Genomic DNA, 14,599 nt, shown 5'->3' on the forward strand with positions numbered 1-14,599 from the left:
CCTAGACCGTCATCAGCTACGAAGATCTGGAGTTTTCTTGGTTTGGCGGGGTATTACCATCGATTTGTAGAGGGTTTCTCATCTATTGCAGCACCTATGACCAGGCTGACCCATAAGGGTGCTCCATTCAGGTGGACAGAGGAGTGTGAAGAGTGATTTCAAAAGCTCAAGACAGCTTTGACTACAACCCAGTATTGGTATTGACTACAGGTTTGGGGTCTTATACTGTATATTGTGATGCATCGCGGATTGGTCTCAGTGCGGTGTTGATGCAGGATGGTAGGGTGATTGCCTACGCGTCCAGACAACTGAAGGTACATGAAAAGAACTATCCTGTCCATGACCTTGAGTTAGCAGCTATTGTTCATGCCTTAAAAATTTTGCGGCACTATTTGTATGGTGTCCCTTGTGAGATTTACACCGATCACCGAAGTTTGCAGCATTTGTTCAAACAGAAAGATCTTAACCTTCGTCAGCGGAGGTGGTTGGAGCTACTGAAGGATTATGATATCACCATTTTATACCATCCGGGGAAGGCCAATGTAGTGGGCGATGCTTTGAGTCGCCGGATTTTAGTAAATTTGATATGGTTAGACTCGTGAGTGAATGAACTTTCTAGTTTTGTGAATTTTATCGGGTTTCGAGACGTGGGCCCCGGGGGCCGGGTTTGAGCCAATTTCGGGTTTTGGCATAATTTTGTAGTTTTTCTTGTGGGATTCATTCCATTAGCGCGTATTGATGGTATTGTCCTGTTTTGAATAGATTCGGGCCATTTGGAGTCGGATACTCGTGGCAAGAACGTGACATCAAGTTGATTTGAGCAGTTCGAGATAAGTGGCTTGCCTAACCTTGTGTTGGGGACTTTTCCCTTAGGATATCTTGATATTATTTGGTGTGTGGGCGGCGTATACGTGAGGTGACGAGTACGTACATGGGCTATTATTGCAAAAATCATGTTTAACCTTTTTAAATCATAAATTGCTTCTCTTATTAATTGTACTAATATGTTTAATTGTGTAGTCTAGACTAGAAATGCATGCTTACGTGTTTTAACTGCCTAATTGATATTCTGTGCGTCATGTTCAGTTAAGTCCTTATTTGCCTTATCTGTGTCCAGTATAAACTGTATAACTCGATGTCATACCTGTCATAATCACGCCTGATTGACCTCAAATTTTGCGCACAAGTCATAATCAATATTACGGACCTACTCCAACTTCCGGAATCGGAAAACGACCCCGATATCAAACAATTCCACTACCGGCCCAAAACTCCAAAAATTTGACTTTCGCCATTTCAAGCCTAAATGAGCTACGAACCCCCAAAACATAATCCAGACATGCTCCTAAACCCAAAATTACCTAACGGAGCTAAGGGAACCGACGGAATTCCATTTCGGAGTTGTCTTCACACAGTTCCGACTACGGTCCAAATCCTATAGCTTAAACTCTCATTTAGGGACTAAGTGTCCCAAAACACCCCGAAAATCAAAACCAATCATCACGGCAAGTCACAATAGTAGAAAAAGATTTGGGGGAAACAGTTAATAGGGGGTCAGGGTTATTACTCTCAAAATGACTGGTCGGGTCGTTACAGCCGGGCGGAGAGTTTGGGGAGCTTAGCCTATCTACCAGCAGCAGAGAGGCCATTGGCATTGGATGTTCAGGCCTTAGCCAGCCAGTTTGTGAGATTGGATATTTCTGAGCCGAGTCGAGTATTGGCTTGTGTGGTCTCTTGGTCTTCTCTTTATGATCATATCAGGGAGCGTCAGTATGATGACCCCTATCTGCTTTTCCTTAAGGACACGGTCCAACACTGTAATGCTAAGGAGGTCACTATTGGGGATGATAGTGCATTGAGGACGCAGGGCAGGTTATGTGTGCCCTATGTAGATAGTTTGGGAGAGTTGATTCTTCAGGAGGCTCACAGTTCACGGTACTCCATTCATCCGGGTGCCGTGAAGATGTACCAGGACTTGAGGCAGCATTACTGGTGGAGAAGAATGATGAAGGACATAGTGGAACATGTAGCTCGGTGTATAAATTGCCAGTAGGTGAAGTATGAGCATCAACGGCCATGTGGGTTGCTTCAGAAGTTAGAGATTCTAGAGTGGAAATGGGAGCGAATCACTATGGATTTCGTGTTTGGACTCCCACGGACTCAGCGGAGGTTTGATGTAGTTTGGGTGATTGTGGATAGGCTGACCAATTCAGCTCACTTCCTTCCTGTGATGACTACCTATTCGTCCGAGCAGCTGGCTCAAATTTATATCCGTGAGATTGTCAAGATTCATGGCGTACCAGTATCTATCATCTCTAACCGGGGTAAGAAATTTACATCACGTTTCTGGTAGGTTTGGGATCGCAGGAGCTGAAGGGTCTCCGCGGAAGTGAGATCGCAGGTGCGATCTCCGGTCTGCAGAAGCAGAAACCCTAGGCATAAGTGAAATCCGCGCCTGCGATGATATTTCCGCAGGTGCGGTGTCGCACGTGCGACTGGTGGTCCGCAGATGCGGGAATACCTCGGTAGAACCCTTTTAAGCGAGGCTTCAAGAATTTTGGTCATTTTCTTCATTCTTGAGCTCGGGTTGACTATTTCTTGAGAGCATTTTCGGGGGATTTCGTGAGGTAAGTTCCTTGTGCTTATTTTGATCAATAATTTTGCTTCCCCATTTATTTTTCCACCTAGTTAGTATGTATTTAAGGTAAAATTTGGGAGTTGAGACTAGGGATTTGTAGAGTTTGATTTTGGATTTTGTGTGGCCATTTGAGGTCGGATTTTGATAAATTCGGTATGGTTGGACTCGTGAGTGAATGGGCTTTCGGATTTTGTGATTTTTTTCCGATTCTGAGACGTGGGCCCGAGTCGACCTTTTAGGATGGATTTCGAAATTTTTGTTAAAGTCTTGATTTAATTAATTAGATTAGTCTATTATAGTTGTATTTATGATATGCAATTATTTTTGGCTAGACTTGGGCCATTCAGAGTTGGATATTCATGGAAAGAGCATTGCTATCGATTGATTGAGCTTGGTTCGAGGTAAATAGCTTGCCTAACCTTGTGTGAGGGAAATCCCCTTAGGATTTGGTACTGTTGTAATATGTGAGCACCGTGTACGTGAGGTGACGAGTACGTACACAGGCTATTTGTTGTAAAAATCAATTTTACTGAGTAGCAACCTGTTTTCCTTTTAATTTGGGGTATACCATTTTTCTGAGTAGTAATCTGCTTTTCATTCTTAATTGCGTTATACCAACCTGTGTAGTTATCCTAGTTAGTCTAATATCGCATGTCTACGTGCTTCAACTGCTTATTTGAACTCTGTGAAGCATGCCCAGTTGATTTCTTGTTTTCCTTGTTCTTCATCAGTATTAACTGTAGAAATCTTGCTGTTAACTGTTGTATTTATCGGTTTGAGCTGTGTGTTTACTTTTGGGACTACGAGGTGGTTCTTGAGGAGTTCTCCCTGCACATTTACTTTTGAGACTACGAGGCAGTTCCTCGGGAGTTCTCCCTGCACATTTACTTTTGAAAGTACGAGGCGGTTCCTCGTGATTTCTCCCTGCACATTTACTTTTGAGACTACGAGGCGGTTCCTCGGGAGTTCTCCCTGCACATTTATTTTTGAGACTATGGGATGGTTCCTCGGGAGTTCTCCCTACATATTTACTTTTGAGACTACGAGGCGGTACCTTGGGAGTTCTCCCTGTATATTTACTTTTGGGACTACGAGACGGTATCTCGGGAGCGCCTCTGTTGTTATATCATTTTGTGGTGTCGTTATCGCTTTGTGAATACTTGTTTTTGTCTTTTCCGTTTTACTTCATTATATTATAGCATCTGTCTTATTATTATATCCCAGTAGGGCCCGGACCTGACCTCGTCACTACTCTACCGAGGTTAGGCTTGACACTTACTGGGTACCGTTGTGGTGTACTTATGCTACTCTTTTGCACATATTTTGTGTGCAGATCCAGGTACTTTTTATCAGCCCCGCTACTAGCTGAGAGTGCTTGCTCCTGTACGGAGACTTCAAGGTATATCTGTAGCGTCTGCAAACCTCGGAGTCCTCCTCTATTCCCTCCTATGTTATTTACCTTCTTTACTTCTTTTATTTGACTCTAGTGTATAGAGATACTAGTTTTCTTCTGTAGCTTGTGACTTATGATGTTTCGGGTTTTGAAAAACCGTGTACGTCTAATGTTTTGGTTATTGTATATGCTGAGTGGCATTATTATTGGTTATTCAGTATCTAATATTGTTAGTTGCTTAGTTTTGCTTCTATTATTGATTGATATTTCCGCAATCTGTTAGGCTTAGCTAGTCGTAGAGACTAGGTGCCGTCATGATATGTCTCGGAGGGAGTTTGGGTCGTGGCATTGCTATGCCAAGTCAGCCTTACTATACTCAAGATCGCTATGAAAATGTTAGAACACAAGAGAATTGCCAAAGGAAGCGTTTTATTATAGAAAACTTGATTGTTTTACTTGGTGAATTACAAATGAATGACCCATTTATATATGAGACCCTTTATATATTAGTTTCATAGGGGCTAGTGTGTAAATATTCATTTTTACATAAGTCATTAATATTTTCAAGTAAGTACCTTCTCTAGAATATTTTAGATAGCTAGAATCTTCTAAGGATTTTACTAGCAATTTTATACGGTTCTAGGGTCTTCCTAGGGAAATCTCTATATTGCTCTAGAATTTAATTTCCTACAAGTTCTAGCCTCTTTCATATATAAACTTCCCATATAACAAAAATATACGCCAAGTGGCACCTACATGGCAGGTCATGACATAAAACTAGCAATGACGTTCTCGTAAGATATGAAGGTCTAAGAGTGCGATAGGTCTTTAAGAAATCTTATGATATATTATACGGCATGCGTATTGCCTAGTACAAGTACAAGTAGTTCGGCTGCAATAAAAATAAACAATAATGAAAATGCCAGTAAATTGGACTTCTCTACATTTTGGTTGATCGTCAACTTTAAGAATTTGTAAACTTGCCTTCATATCGTGTTATCTTCATTGCTTAAGCAAATTTCCTCTCTCGTGCTATTAAGAAAACTGAAAAATATCGATCAACTCAACGTTAACTTCCTTGCAACAACAACAACCCAGTATAATCTCACTAGTGGGGTATGAGGAGGGTAGTTTGTACGCAGACCTTACCCCTACCCTGGGGTAGAGAGACTGTTTCCGATAGACCCTCGGCTCCCTCTCTCCAAGAACTCTCCACCTCTTGGTTGGAAGTAGAGGGTGCTCACCACTAGAGCAACTCACTACGTGTACGCAAACGTTGACTCCCTTGCAAAAAGTAAAAATCCCTCTAAACCATGTAGTTATAAAAGTATGTATCACCAACAATTGATTTAATTAGTACGGGACAACTCATGTATGGTTTGTGTCACTTAAAAGTTTAACTTATACTAATCCCTTTCTTTTTCATTTTTCCGTTCTTCCTTTACTTTTCTTTTCTTTTATTTTCTGTGTTTATTAACGATCAGATCTTAGTTAATGAGTTGCCTAACCTCTAACCTCATCTTATGTTATAGCAATCATAAACTAAAATAAGAGATCTAATCATGTGATTAGGATTAAACTCAAACTCATTTCAATTCAGTGTAGATAATGAGAAAGTGAAAAAAGATAGGTACAACGAGAACATGTACAGCCCAAAAATTTTCCATCTCGACCTTCGATTTCCTCGATGAAAAATTGCTTTATCTCATTCCACACCACAGCCGACGGATTGTTAATATATATTCTGGTTTTCTAGCTAACTATATCTCTCTATAAATTTCGAGAGCTTTAATGAGTGGTGGAAGAGTAGAAGTGGCAGTACTGTTAATGACAATATCGTACCGTTCGTAACCATAGCCCGGAGACAATGTGTATACCGTTGTGGTCGACAAATATGCCGGAGACAAAGGTCCATAAAAGAGGTTATCATTAATATAAATGTTGAATTCCCTTGTTTGTGTCCCCAGCAATTCTTCAACTTCGGCGAAGTGCAGGTATATGTAATACTTGTCGCTGATATTGCCAGGCGTCAACTGGAAGGGCAGCGGTGTCACAGCCGTGCTCAATACCGCCGATGGTACCTTATAACTGTTTTCAACTACGTCTTGTGTTGTACTAAGAATTCCCGCATTCTCCGATGGAATTGGTACCCAAATTCTATCATATGCATCATCTTTGTACCTATGTATTTTTAAATAGTAAAGAATCAATTGTTAACGAATGCATCCACCTTAACAATAATAAGACAAGTATAGTAACTAGAAAAAATATTATGGGGTGGGGATCAAGCTACTCCCTCCGGTCCTTTTTAGTGACTCATTAAGAAATACTCCATAGTTTAAAAGTTGCATGGATCATTTATTAGAAAAAGGATAAATCGGAAAAGGAATAATTAATGCTTAATTACTTGGTTAAAATATACTTATTTTGGACTAACTTTTGAAAAGCTTAAAAGACAATTAAAATGGACGAAGGGAGTAGTAAAATTGGTTTCAGTTTTATAAACTCACACACAGTTTTATAACTTTTTATAACAGGAATGAATTGATAACCCACAAAAGATAGTAATGACCTACCACAACCGGCAAAACCACACAAATCGTATAAAAAACTTTTACGCGGTTAGTATTGTATAATTTAAATTCATTTAAATATGTCTCAACAACAAGATCTTAGTGTAGAGAAGGAAAATCTTGAATTATAAAGATGAAATAAACGTACCTAATGAGTTGATTGGTTAAGGAGCCATAGTTCTCACGTACGAAAAGTTTCAGTGATTTACTTAGCGTTGGGTATATGGTAATATTCAATGGCCTTAACTCTAAGGCTGAAATAAAAGGAGTTGTAGTATCTCTTTTGACAAGGCAAACAGTTATGTAGTCATTGGAGGGGGTGTGTATAACTTCCGTCCAATACGGTATAGAAGCATTAGATATTATGATAGTGTCCCAGTAATCTTCTCCAAGGTAAATATCAAAAATTGGTAATTGGCCACTTCCATCATAATCTCCATAGAAAAAACTAGCCCTGATTAAGTATTTGCCCAAACTCCCTTGAGATGGGCTTAGAGTGTAGCAGTTTTTTGTCCCAGAAGGAAAGCTTGTAACTGTGAAGAACGGCTTTTCTAGGGAATTGGATTGGTATATAGGTGATATGCTATGGCTTACTCCACCACTGACATGACCTTCATCTGAAACGTAAGATATACCTGTTCTTATGTCAGTATAGTCGGAACCTGCTGGTAATCCACAATCAATGCTTATGAATCCTGTAAAATATTTTTAAAAAAAAACTTGAGTACGCAGACATGGCAAATATCGAATATTTTAGGTCACATGTATATGTTATGCAGAATAAAATGGATGGTACTAAATTAACATAAAACCTGATTGATCGTTTTGTGCAAAAGCTATTGTAGCTATATAAAAACCAACAAGTAATGCAAAGAGGACGCGTTTCAAAATCTCCATATTTTGATTAACTCGGTTATATCTTGAAGTTTAATTGATTGATCCATTGAGTCCTTTATATAGTTCTTGCTTGATTTGAGAAGTTCTAGGTTGAAGTTTTTAAGTGATTTTGTAAACTACTAATAGTATATATATTATCCTGTGATAAGCAAGGCCGGTGAGTGCAACATCTAATTATCTTAATGTGCTCTTATGTCAAGAATTGTGCTTTCTTATTTTAAAATAATCGGCCAGTTTACCTTGATTGAGCCACTAATTTTTCCTAGTAGAAGACCAAGCGTATAATTTATGGAAATTACAGTTGACTAGAAGAAGTCTAACAAGAGACTATTAGTTTATGCCCAAGATATTCTTCCATTGAAATTTTAAGGTTGTACTAGATATTTTTATAATCATTTCAATATAGATCAGGACAAAGAATACGTTTGTGATCTTGATTGTTCCTGTGTTTAACATAAACTAACATTTTTTGGTGGGTATTATCACTTCTACTCTGCGTCAGAAACTATTTACATTAATTAGCCGAAAAAGTGTATAAAATTTGTATAATTTTTGTATATAACATACATAATGCATATATATACAAAAAATTAATGCATATATATATATAAAATATATTTTTTTTGACTATTATTTTGAGAGCGACTATACAATGAGAGTTTTCCATTTTTGGTCCACATTAATTAAGGTATAAAAGCCTTCAAGGAATGTTGTACTCATTCAAACTAGTAGAAAAAAACTAGTTTAAATACACATTATGGCCCACAATCATATTCTTTCTAGTTAAAAAAAAAAAAACAGTACTCCTATCCTTCTACGTTATCCAAGCCAATTCGGTGTGGCTTCTTGTATAAGAATAAAATTAATGAAAAATGCCAGTAGATTGGACTTCTCTACATTTTTGTTGATTTGTAAACTTTAAGAATTTGTAAAGTCGCCTTCATATCGTGTTGTCCTCATTGTTTAAGCAAATTCCTCCCTTGTGCTAATAAGAAAACTGAAATATATCGATCAAGTCAACGTAGACTCCCTTGCAAAAAGTAAAAATCCCTCTAAAGTATGTAGTTGTTAAATTAAGTATCACCAACAACTCATTTAATTAGTACGGGGAAACTCATGTATGATTTGTGACACTTTAAAAGTTTAAATCATAATCTTTTTTCTTCTTCATTTATTACTTTATTTTTCTTTTCTTTTATTTCCTGTATTTATTTATTATCAGATTTTAGTTATTGAGTTGATTAACCTCTAACCTCATCTTATCTTAACTTATCTTATCTATCTATTTATCTATCTATCTATCTATCTATCAGACATGGCGTATTCACGACAGATTATAACAATCATAAACTATGCTCTCTGATCACTTTGGAACAGTAGATAGCCTATCAACCTTCAAAATCAAAAGCTCTGACAACTTTGGAACGGTACACAATCCGTCTAACCTTCAAAGTCAAATACTCCGACAATGTCGGACCAGTACACAGCCCAAATTCCTTCTAATTAAAACATTCCTCAACCTACCCCTAAACCCCAAATAATATCCGCAACTCAAAGACTTCAAATTCAAATATCCCATTACCCAGAAATTCCAACCCCAAATAAAGGCCTGCCGGTGTCGAGAATTTCTTTTCATATACTTCATCTCTTGCTTTCAATTGATTAGGATTAAACTCAATCTCATCTCAATTCAGTAGATAAGGAGAAAGCAGGAAAAAAAATGGTACAACAAGAACACAGCCCAAAAGTACTAAATTTCTTTATTTCAGTTCACACCACAAACGGACTGTTGATATATTTTCATTTTTTGTTGTCTGGCAAACTACATCTCTATATAAATTTCGACAGCATTAATGAGTGGTGAAAGTGTTGAAGTGGCAGTTTTGTTAATTACAACGTCGTATCTTTCGGAACCATAGCCCGGAGACAATGTGAATATCGTCGTCGTAGACAGATATGCCGGAGACAAAGGTCCATAAAAGAGGTTATCATTGATATAAATGTTGAATTCCCTTGTTTGTGTCCCTAGCAATTCTACGACTTCAGCGAAGTGTAAGTATATGTAATACTTGTCTGTGGTATTGTCAGCCAGCCAGGAAAACGACACCGTGTCAGTGGCGGTGTCCGGTGTCACTGCCGTGCTCATTACCGCGGATGGTATTCGGTAACTGTTCTCAACTACGTCTTGTGTTGTATTAATTGTTGCCATTGTCTCCCATAGATATGGTAGCCAAATTCTATCATATGCATCATTAGGGAACCTATGTATTATAATAGAAAACAAACAATTAATTATTAACGTATATATCCACCTGGTATAAAAAGACAAGTATAGTAACTCCACAAAAAAAATATATCATGGGGACCAAGTTAGTAAAAACTGCTTAATTAACTTTTATACACTCACAGGAAAAAAAACTTTTATATCATATATCATGTTATTTAAAAGTCAATTACAACTTAACGGCAAAAAATATTACAATCAAATCTCTCTATAACAAACTCGTTTGTTTTATATTTTTTTACTTATAGCGAAATACTGTTATAAAGAATATATATTATAACATAGCATGGAAATTGGTTCCAAAAGAAACTTGACTTTTATAGTGAATTGTTGTTATATAGCGATGATGTTATGGAGAGGTTTGACTGTATTGACTTATTACAGTGGGTAAAAATTATGTTGTCGAAATATATATATATATATATATATAAAAGTTAAATTTATTTAAATTTATCTCAATAATTACGAGATCTTAGTATATAAAAGGAAGACCTTGATCTTATGAAATTAAAAATATTAAATAAACGTACCTAATGAATAGATTGGTTAAGGAACCGAAATTCAGACGTCCGATAAGATTCAATGATTTATTTAGCGTTGGGTATGTGGTAACATTCAATGGCCTCAACTCTAAGGCTGAAATAAAAGGAGTTGTAGTATCTGTCTTGACAAGGCAAACGGTTATGTATTGAGTGGAAGGGGTGTGTATAACTTCCTTCCAAGTTGGTATAGAAGCATTAGATATTGTGACTGTGTCCCAGTAATCTTCTCCAAGGTAAAGATCAAAATTTGGTAATTGATTACTTCCATCATAATTTCCATAGAAAAAACTAGCCCTGATCAAGTAATTGGTACTATTCCCTTGAGCAGGGTTTAGAGTGTAGCAGTTTTTTGTCCCTAAAGGAAAGCTTGTAACTGTGAAGAATGGTATTTCTAGGGAATTGGATTGGTATATAGGTGATATGGTATTGCTCACTCCGCCAGTGACATAACCTTCATCTGAAAGGTAAGATATGCTTGTTATTACATCAGTATAGTTGGAACCTGCTGGTATTCCACAGTCGATACTTATGAATCCTGTAAAACATGAACATTAAAAGAACATGAGCATCACACAGGGCAACAATTAAAATATTATAGGTCACATGTATCCCCAGCTTTATTTAGGAAGAAGGCGTAATTATTGTTGTTGTTGTATATGTCACATGTATATATATATGTTGTGCAGAATAAAATGGATTGTACTAAACATATGACCTGATTGATCGTCTTGTGCAACAGCTATTGTTGCTATAGAACAACCAACAAGACATGCAAAGAGGAAGCCTTTCAACATCTCCATATCTAGACACTCTGTTATCTTGATGTTTTAGTTGATTGATTGAGAATAGTTTCGATGCTTTGCCTTATATATTCCTTACTCAATTTGACCTGGTTAAAGTTTGAACTTTCCAAGAGATTTGATGAACTCCATCCTCATATCACTTGCCGAGCAAGTTGAGCCCAAAGTCTATTATCTTAATGTGCTCTTACGCCATGAAATGTGCTTTCTTATGTTAAAATAATCAACCAGTTTACCTTGATTGAGACACTAAATTTTCCTATAGTAGTAGACCAAGCATATATGTTATGGGAATAACAGCTGACTAGAAGAAGTCTAACATAAGACTTTATTAGTTTGTGTCCAATACATTCTCCCACTGAAAATGTAAGGTTATACTTGATATTTTTTTAATCATTTCAAGTTTTCAACTAAGATCAGCATGCGGAATACGTCTGTGATCTTGAGTGTTGCTATTGAAAAAGCTTAGGACGTATATAATGACACTGATACTGCCTTCAATGAATGTTGTACCCGTTCAAACTAGTAGTAGAAAAAATTAGTTTCGGTTATTATGGCCCACAATCATATTCTTTCTTAAGAAAGAAAATAGTACTCCCATTACTATACGTTATCCATGCCAATTCAGTGTGGCTTTTGCACATCCAAAGGATATTTTTGTATACTCGAAAAAATGTATAAAGTTGAATTTATACGTAATTCTAAGGATACGCGGTATAACTTGGTACAAATCGAAAAAATAAGTAGAAATGTATATCAAATATTGACTGTAAAAAAGGAATGAAATACAAACTAAATTGAGTAGAGAATGACTTATAAACGAGCAAGATGAATTAATGTCCAATTACTGAAATAATAGCCACTCTTTATATAGTGAAAGAACCTACTTTAGATATTATTAAAAATACATAGTGGGGATCCCACGATAGATTAGTTTTTCCTTAATTTTCGCCGAGATTCTCTCCCTTAGTGCGGCTACAACGGCTCTTTTGTTTCTTGGCTCGATCTCGGTCGGTCTCGGTATCAGTCGGTCTCTGGGTCTCGAGCTCGATATTGACTCAGGCTCCGTATTGATCGGTCTCTGAATATCGAGCTCGATTACACCACTTCATATCATAGTTCGATTTGAATTCGAGCTCGATATTGACTTTGAGCTCGGTATTGATTGGTCCCTGAATCTTGAGCTCGATAACCTGACTTCAGATTTCATCTCGATATTATGGTGACAACCATCGATCCATCATGTTTTAATCTCGACTAATTACACGAAGGGCGAACCCAGTTTTGACCGTATACAGATAGTCCCCTCGTTTCTCAGAAGGAATGTGGCGAGAAACGATATGATTTTCCGAATTCCAACTAGGTGGGCAATGACGTCAGCGATGAACCCGATTATGACGTATATGACAAACGTCCCATCGGTCCAGTTACTAAGACATTAAATGTTTGTCAGTCGTTGGTCGGCGACTACCGATTTTGAACCATCATTATTATGCCTATAAATATTCAAGCTTTTATTCACATCCAAAGTTTTTTTTTTCAAAAGGTTTTCCTCTGCTCTTGTATCTTCTTCAAAAATCCCTCTGCTTCATATACATTACATCACAAACAAACCCAATTCTCTTTCCATTATTTATCAATGGCGTAAACCTCTAAAACAGTGCCGCAGAATGAGGCCGCTTCCTCATCGCGGCCTACCGACAGCGAGGACGTGGCGGAGCCTCGCCCCGAGTAGTTCGTTCTGGTAGTGTGATCGACTATCATTGATTTCAAAGTTGAAAAACCTTCTTCGGTACCGGGCCGATGTGAGCCGGTCTCGAGGTACCAGTGTTCAATCACCGAGAAAATTCTCAAAAAGGTAAAAAAGGAATGCAACTGGGATGACAAGCACGTGGTAGTCCCATCGCCCGAAGAATCAATTACTACCCACGTGGAAGGGTTCTTAAGTGTCTATACTTACCCTTTCACGTTGGGTCCATTAGATCCCGTCATCGTTGCTTTTTGTGAAAGATACGACGTGACCCTTGGCCAAATTCATCCTTTGTTTTGGAGAATAGTGATTCTTCTTCGATTCTTCTCAAGCAAAATCGAGGGGTGTCTTTTCACCCTCGATCACCTTATACGCCTTTACAGTTCCCGACTCTATCGAGGAGGGATGATCAAGCTAGCTCGCCGAGCCAGTAAAGCGTCATTCTCGAGTATAGACGAAACTCTTGATCTAGGCTGGATGGGTTGGTTTGTTCGAGTCAAAACCTCGGACCTGATTTCTGCCGCCGACATGCCGTTTCCTCAGAGATGGAATATGAACCGTGAGTATTTTCTTCCTTTCGAGCATTTTAATTTGGGACCACCTTTCATTTTCTTGATCCATTCTTTCTTTTCTGTTACAGCTGTGGCCCAGGTGCCGAAACCAATCGCGGACCTTAAACAATGGGTTGAGGGTCTCGTGCTGCAGAGACCGTATTCTGAGCGTGCTTGGGTGAAACTATCAAAGGGTCGATGGGAGGCCCGTAGTCATGGTAAGTTTCTTTCTCAGTTTGTTTGTAGCTTGATCTTCTTCACTTACTTGTCCTCCTTTCTTCCTTTGTAGGACTCGGGAAAAGATGTTGTTATAAGGCCCCCATCTGGTAATGAAAAGGTCCCTGCCCCGAAGCAGGTTAAAGAGAAAAAAAGAAAAGATGCACCGAGTTCCCCGATCTCATACAAGAAAAACCTGGTGAAGAGAACTCGCAAACCCAAGAGGGGCTCCGATATCATGCCTTTGGACTCGATCCGTCGATTAAGGGACGAGCCCGCAGAAGAAGAAGAGGAGTTAGCAAGTGTGCGGGCCAATGTTGTGATACAACAATCCTCCGAATCGGCAGAGGTTAACAAGGGAGTTCTCGCTGTGATTCCCGAACAAGGGAAAATCGAGAATATTCGATCTCGAGCTGAGATGGTCGAGTGAGCGACCGAGGGAAGGACATCTCGGGTAGAAGATATCTCAAGGGACGAGCTCGGGATAGTCAATATTACTAGATCCCCTATGATCGGATGCTATGATCTGTGAGGCCAGCATGCTGGAAGGTCGATCCTACGAGAGCATTCAGAAGCCGACCGACATCCACTGTTTTCTAGATAAGATCGAGTCAGCTACCTCGGAGGAGTTTATCGAGTTTGATGGGTTACCGATACCAAAGAAAGCATCATGGTCGGGCTCTTCCAGGTCTTCATCAGTTTTAAAACTGGTGGACCGATTCCTGGCCCCGAGTATTGATCCTGATTGTAGGCGGAGGGTAGTGCTCTCCGTCCCGAAAGATACCCGAATGTTTTCTTCCCCCGTGGGGGTTGTCATTTACCTTTGGTCCTTGGTGACCGAAGAGGATCAATCAATGATGAATGCGGTAGGACCCGCCTGCCTTTTCAACGAGGCCTAGCATGCTCTGAATCGGGCAACTTCGATGGCATCTTTGCTTTTTCTTCTTTATATTTA

At 38.6% G+C, this 14,599-nt stretch overlaps 2 protein-coding genes across 2 annotated transcripts; both read right to left on the reverse strand.

The window, feature by feature from the left end:
* Positions 1 to 5,791: 5,791 nt before the first annotated feature.
* LOC107769166 (putative leucine-rich repeat receptor-like protein kinase At2g19210) lies at positions 5,792 to 7,501 on the reverse strand. The gene is made up of 3 exons (XM_016588343.2): positions 7,417 to 7,501; positions 6,753 to 7,299; positions 5,792 to 6,212 (listed from the first exon to the last, which is right to left on the reverse strand). The coding sequence occupies exons 1-3, from the start codon at positions 7,499 to 7,501 to the stop codon at positions 5,792 to 5,794; spliced, it is 1,053 nt and encodes a 350-aa protein (XP_016443829.2).
* A 1,714-nt stretch (positions 7,502 to 9,215) lies between these two features.
* On the reverse strand, positions 9,216 to 11,166 carry LOC107769167 (putative leucine-rich repeat receptor-like protein kinase At2g19210). The gene is made up of 3 exons (XM_016588344.2): positions 11,043 to 11,166; positions 10,316 to 10,862; positions 9,216 to 9,762 (listed from the first exon to the last, which is right to left on the reverse strand). Exons 1-3 carry the CDS (start codon positions 11,125 to 11,127, stop codon positions 9,324 to 9,326), a joined length of 1,071 nt encoding a protein of 356 aa, XP_016443830.1. The 5' UTR covers positions 11,128 to 11,166; the 3' UTR covers positions 9,216 to 9,323.
* Between the last annotated feature and the right edge of the window lie 3,433 nt (positions 11,167 to 14,599).

This window comes from Nicotiana tabacum, chromosome 22 (genome assembly GCF_000715075.1).
Source record: "Nicotiana tabacum cultivar K326 chromosome 22, ASM71507v2, whole genome shotgun sequence".
Lineage (NCBI taxonomy): Eukaryota > Viridiplantae > Streptophyta > Magnoliopsida > Solanales > Solanaceae > Nicotiana > Nicotiana tabacum.

Coding starts and splice junctions, on each gene's coding strand:
- LOC107769166 (XM_016588343.2), bottom strand. CDS start 7,501: ATGGAGATTTTGAAACGCGTCCTCTTTGCATTACTTGTTGGTTTTTAT. Junction 7,300..7,416: donor TGCACAAAACGATCAATCAG/GTTTTATGTTAA, acceptor AATATTTTACAG/GATTCATAAGCATTGATTGT. Junction 6,213..6,752: donor TTAACCAATCAACTCATTAG/GTACGTTTATTT, acceptor AAAAATACATAG/GTACAAAGATGATGCATATG.
- LOC107769167 (XM_016588344.2), bottom strand. CDS start 11,127: ATGGAGATGTTGAAAGGCTTCCTCTTTGCATGTCTTGTTGGTTGTTCT. Junction 10,863..11,042: donor TGCACAAGACGATCAATCAG/GTCATATGTTTA, acceptor CATGTTTTACAG/GATTCATAAGTATCGACTGT. Junction 9,763..10,315: donor TTAACCAATCTATTCATTAG/GTACGTTTATTT, acceptor TATAATACATAG/GTTCCCTAATGATGCATATG.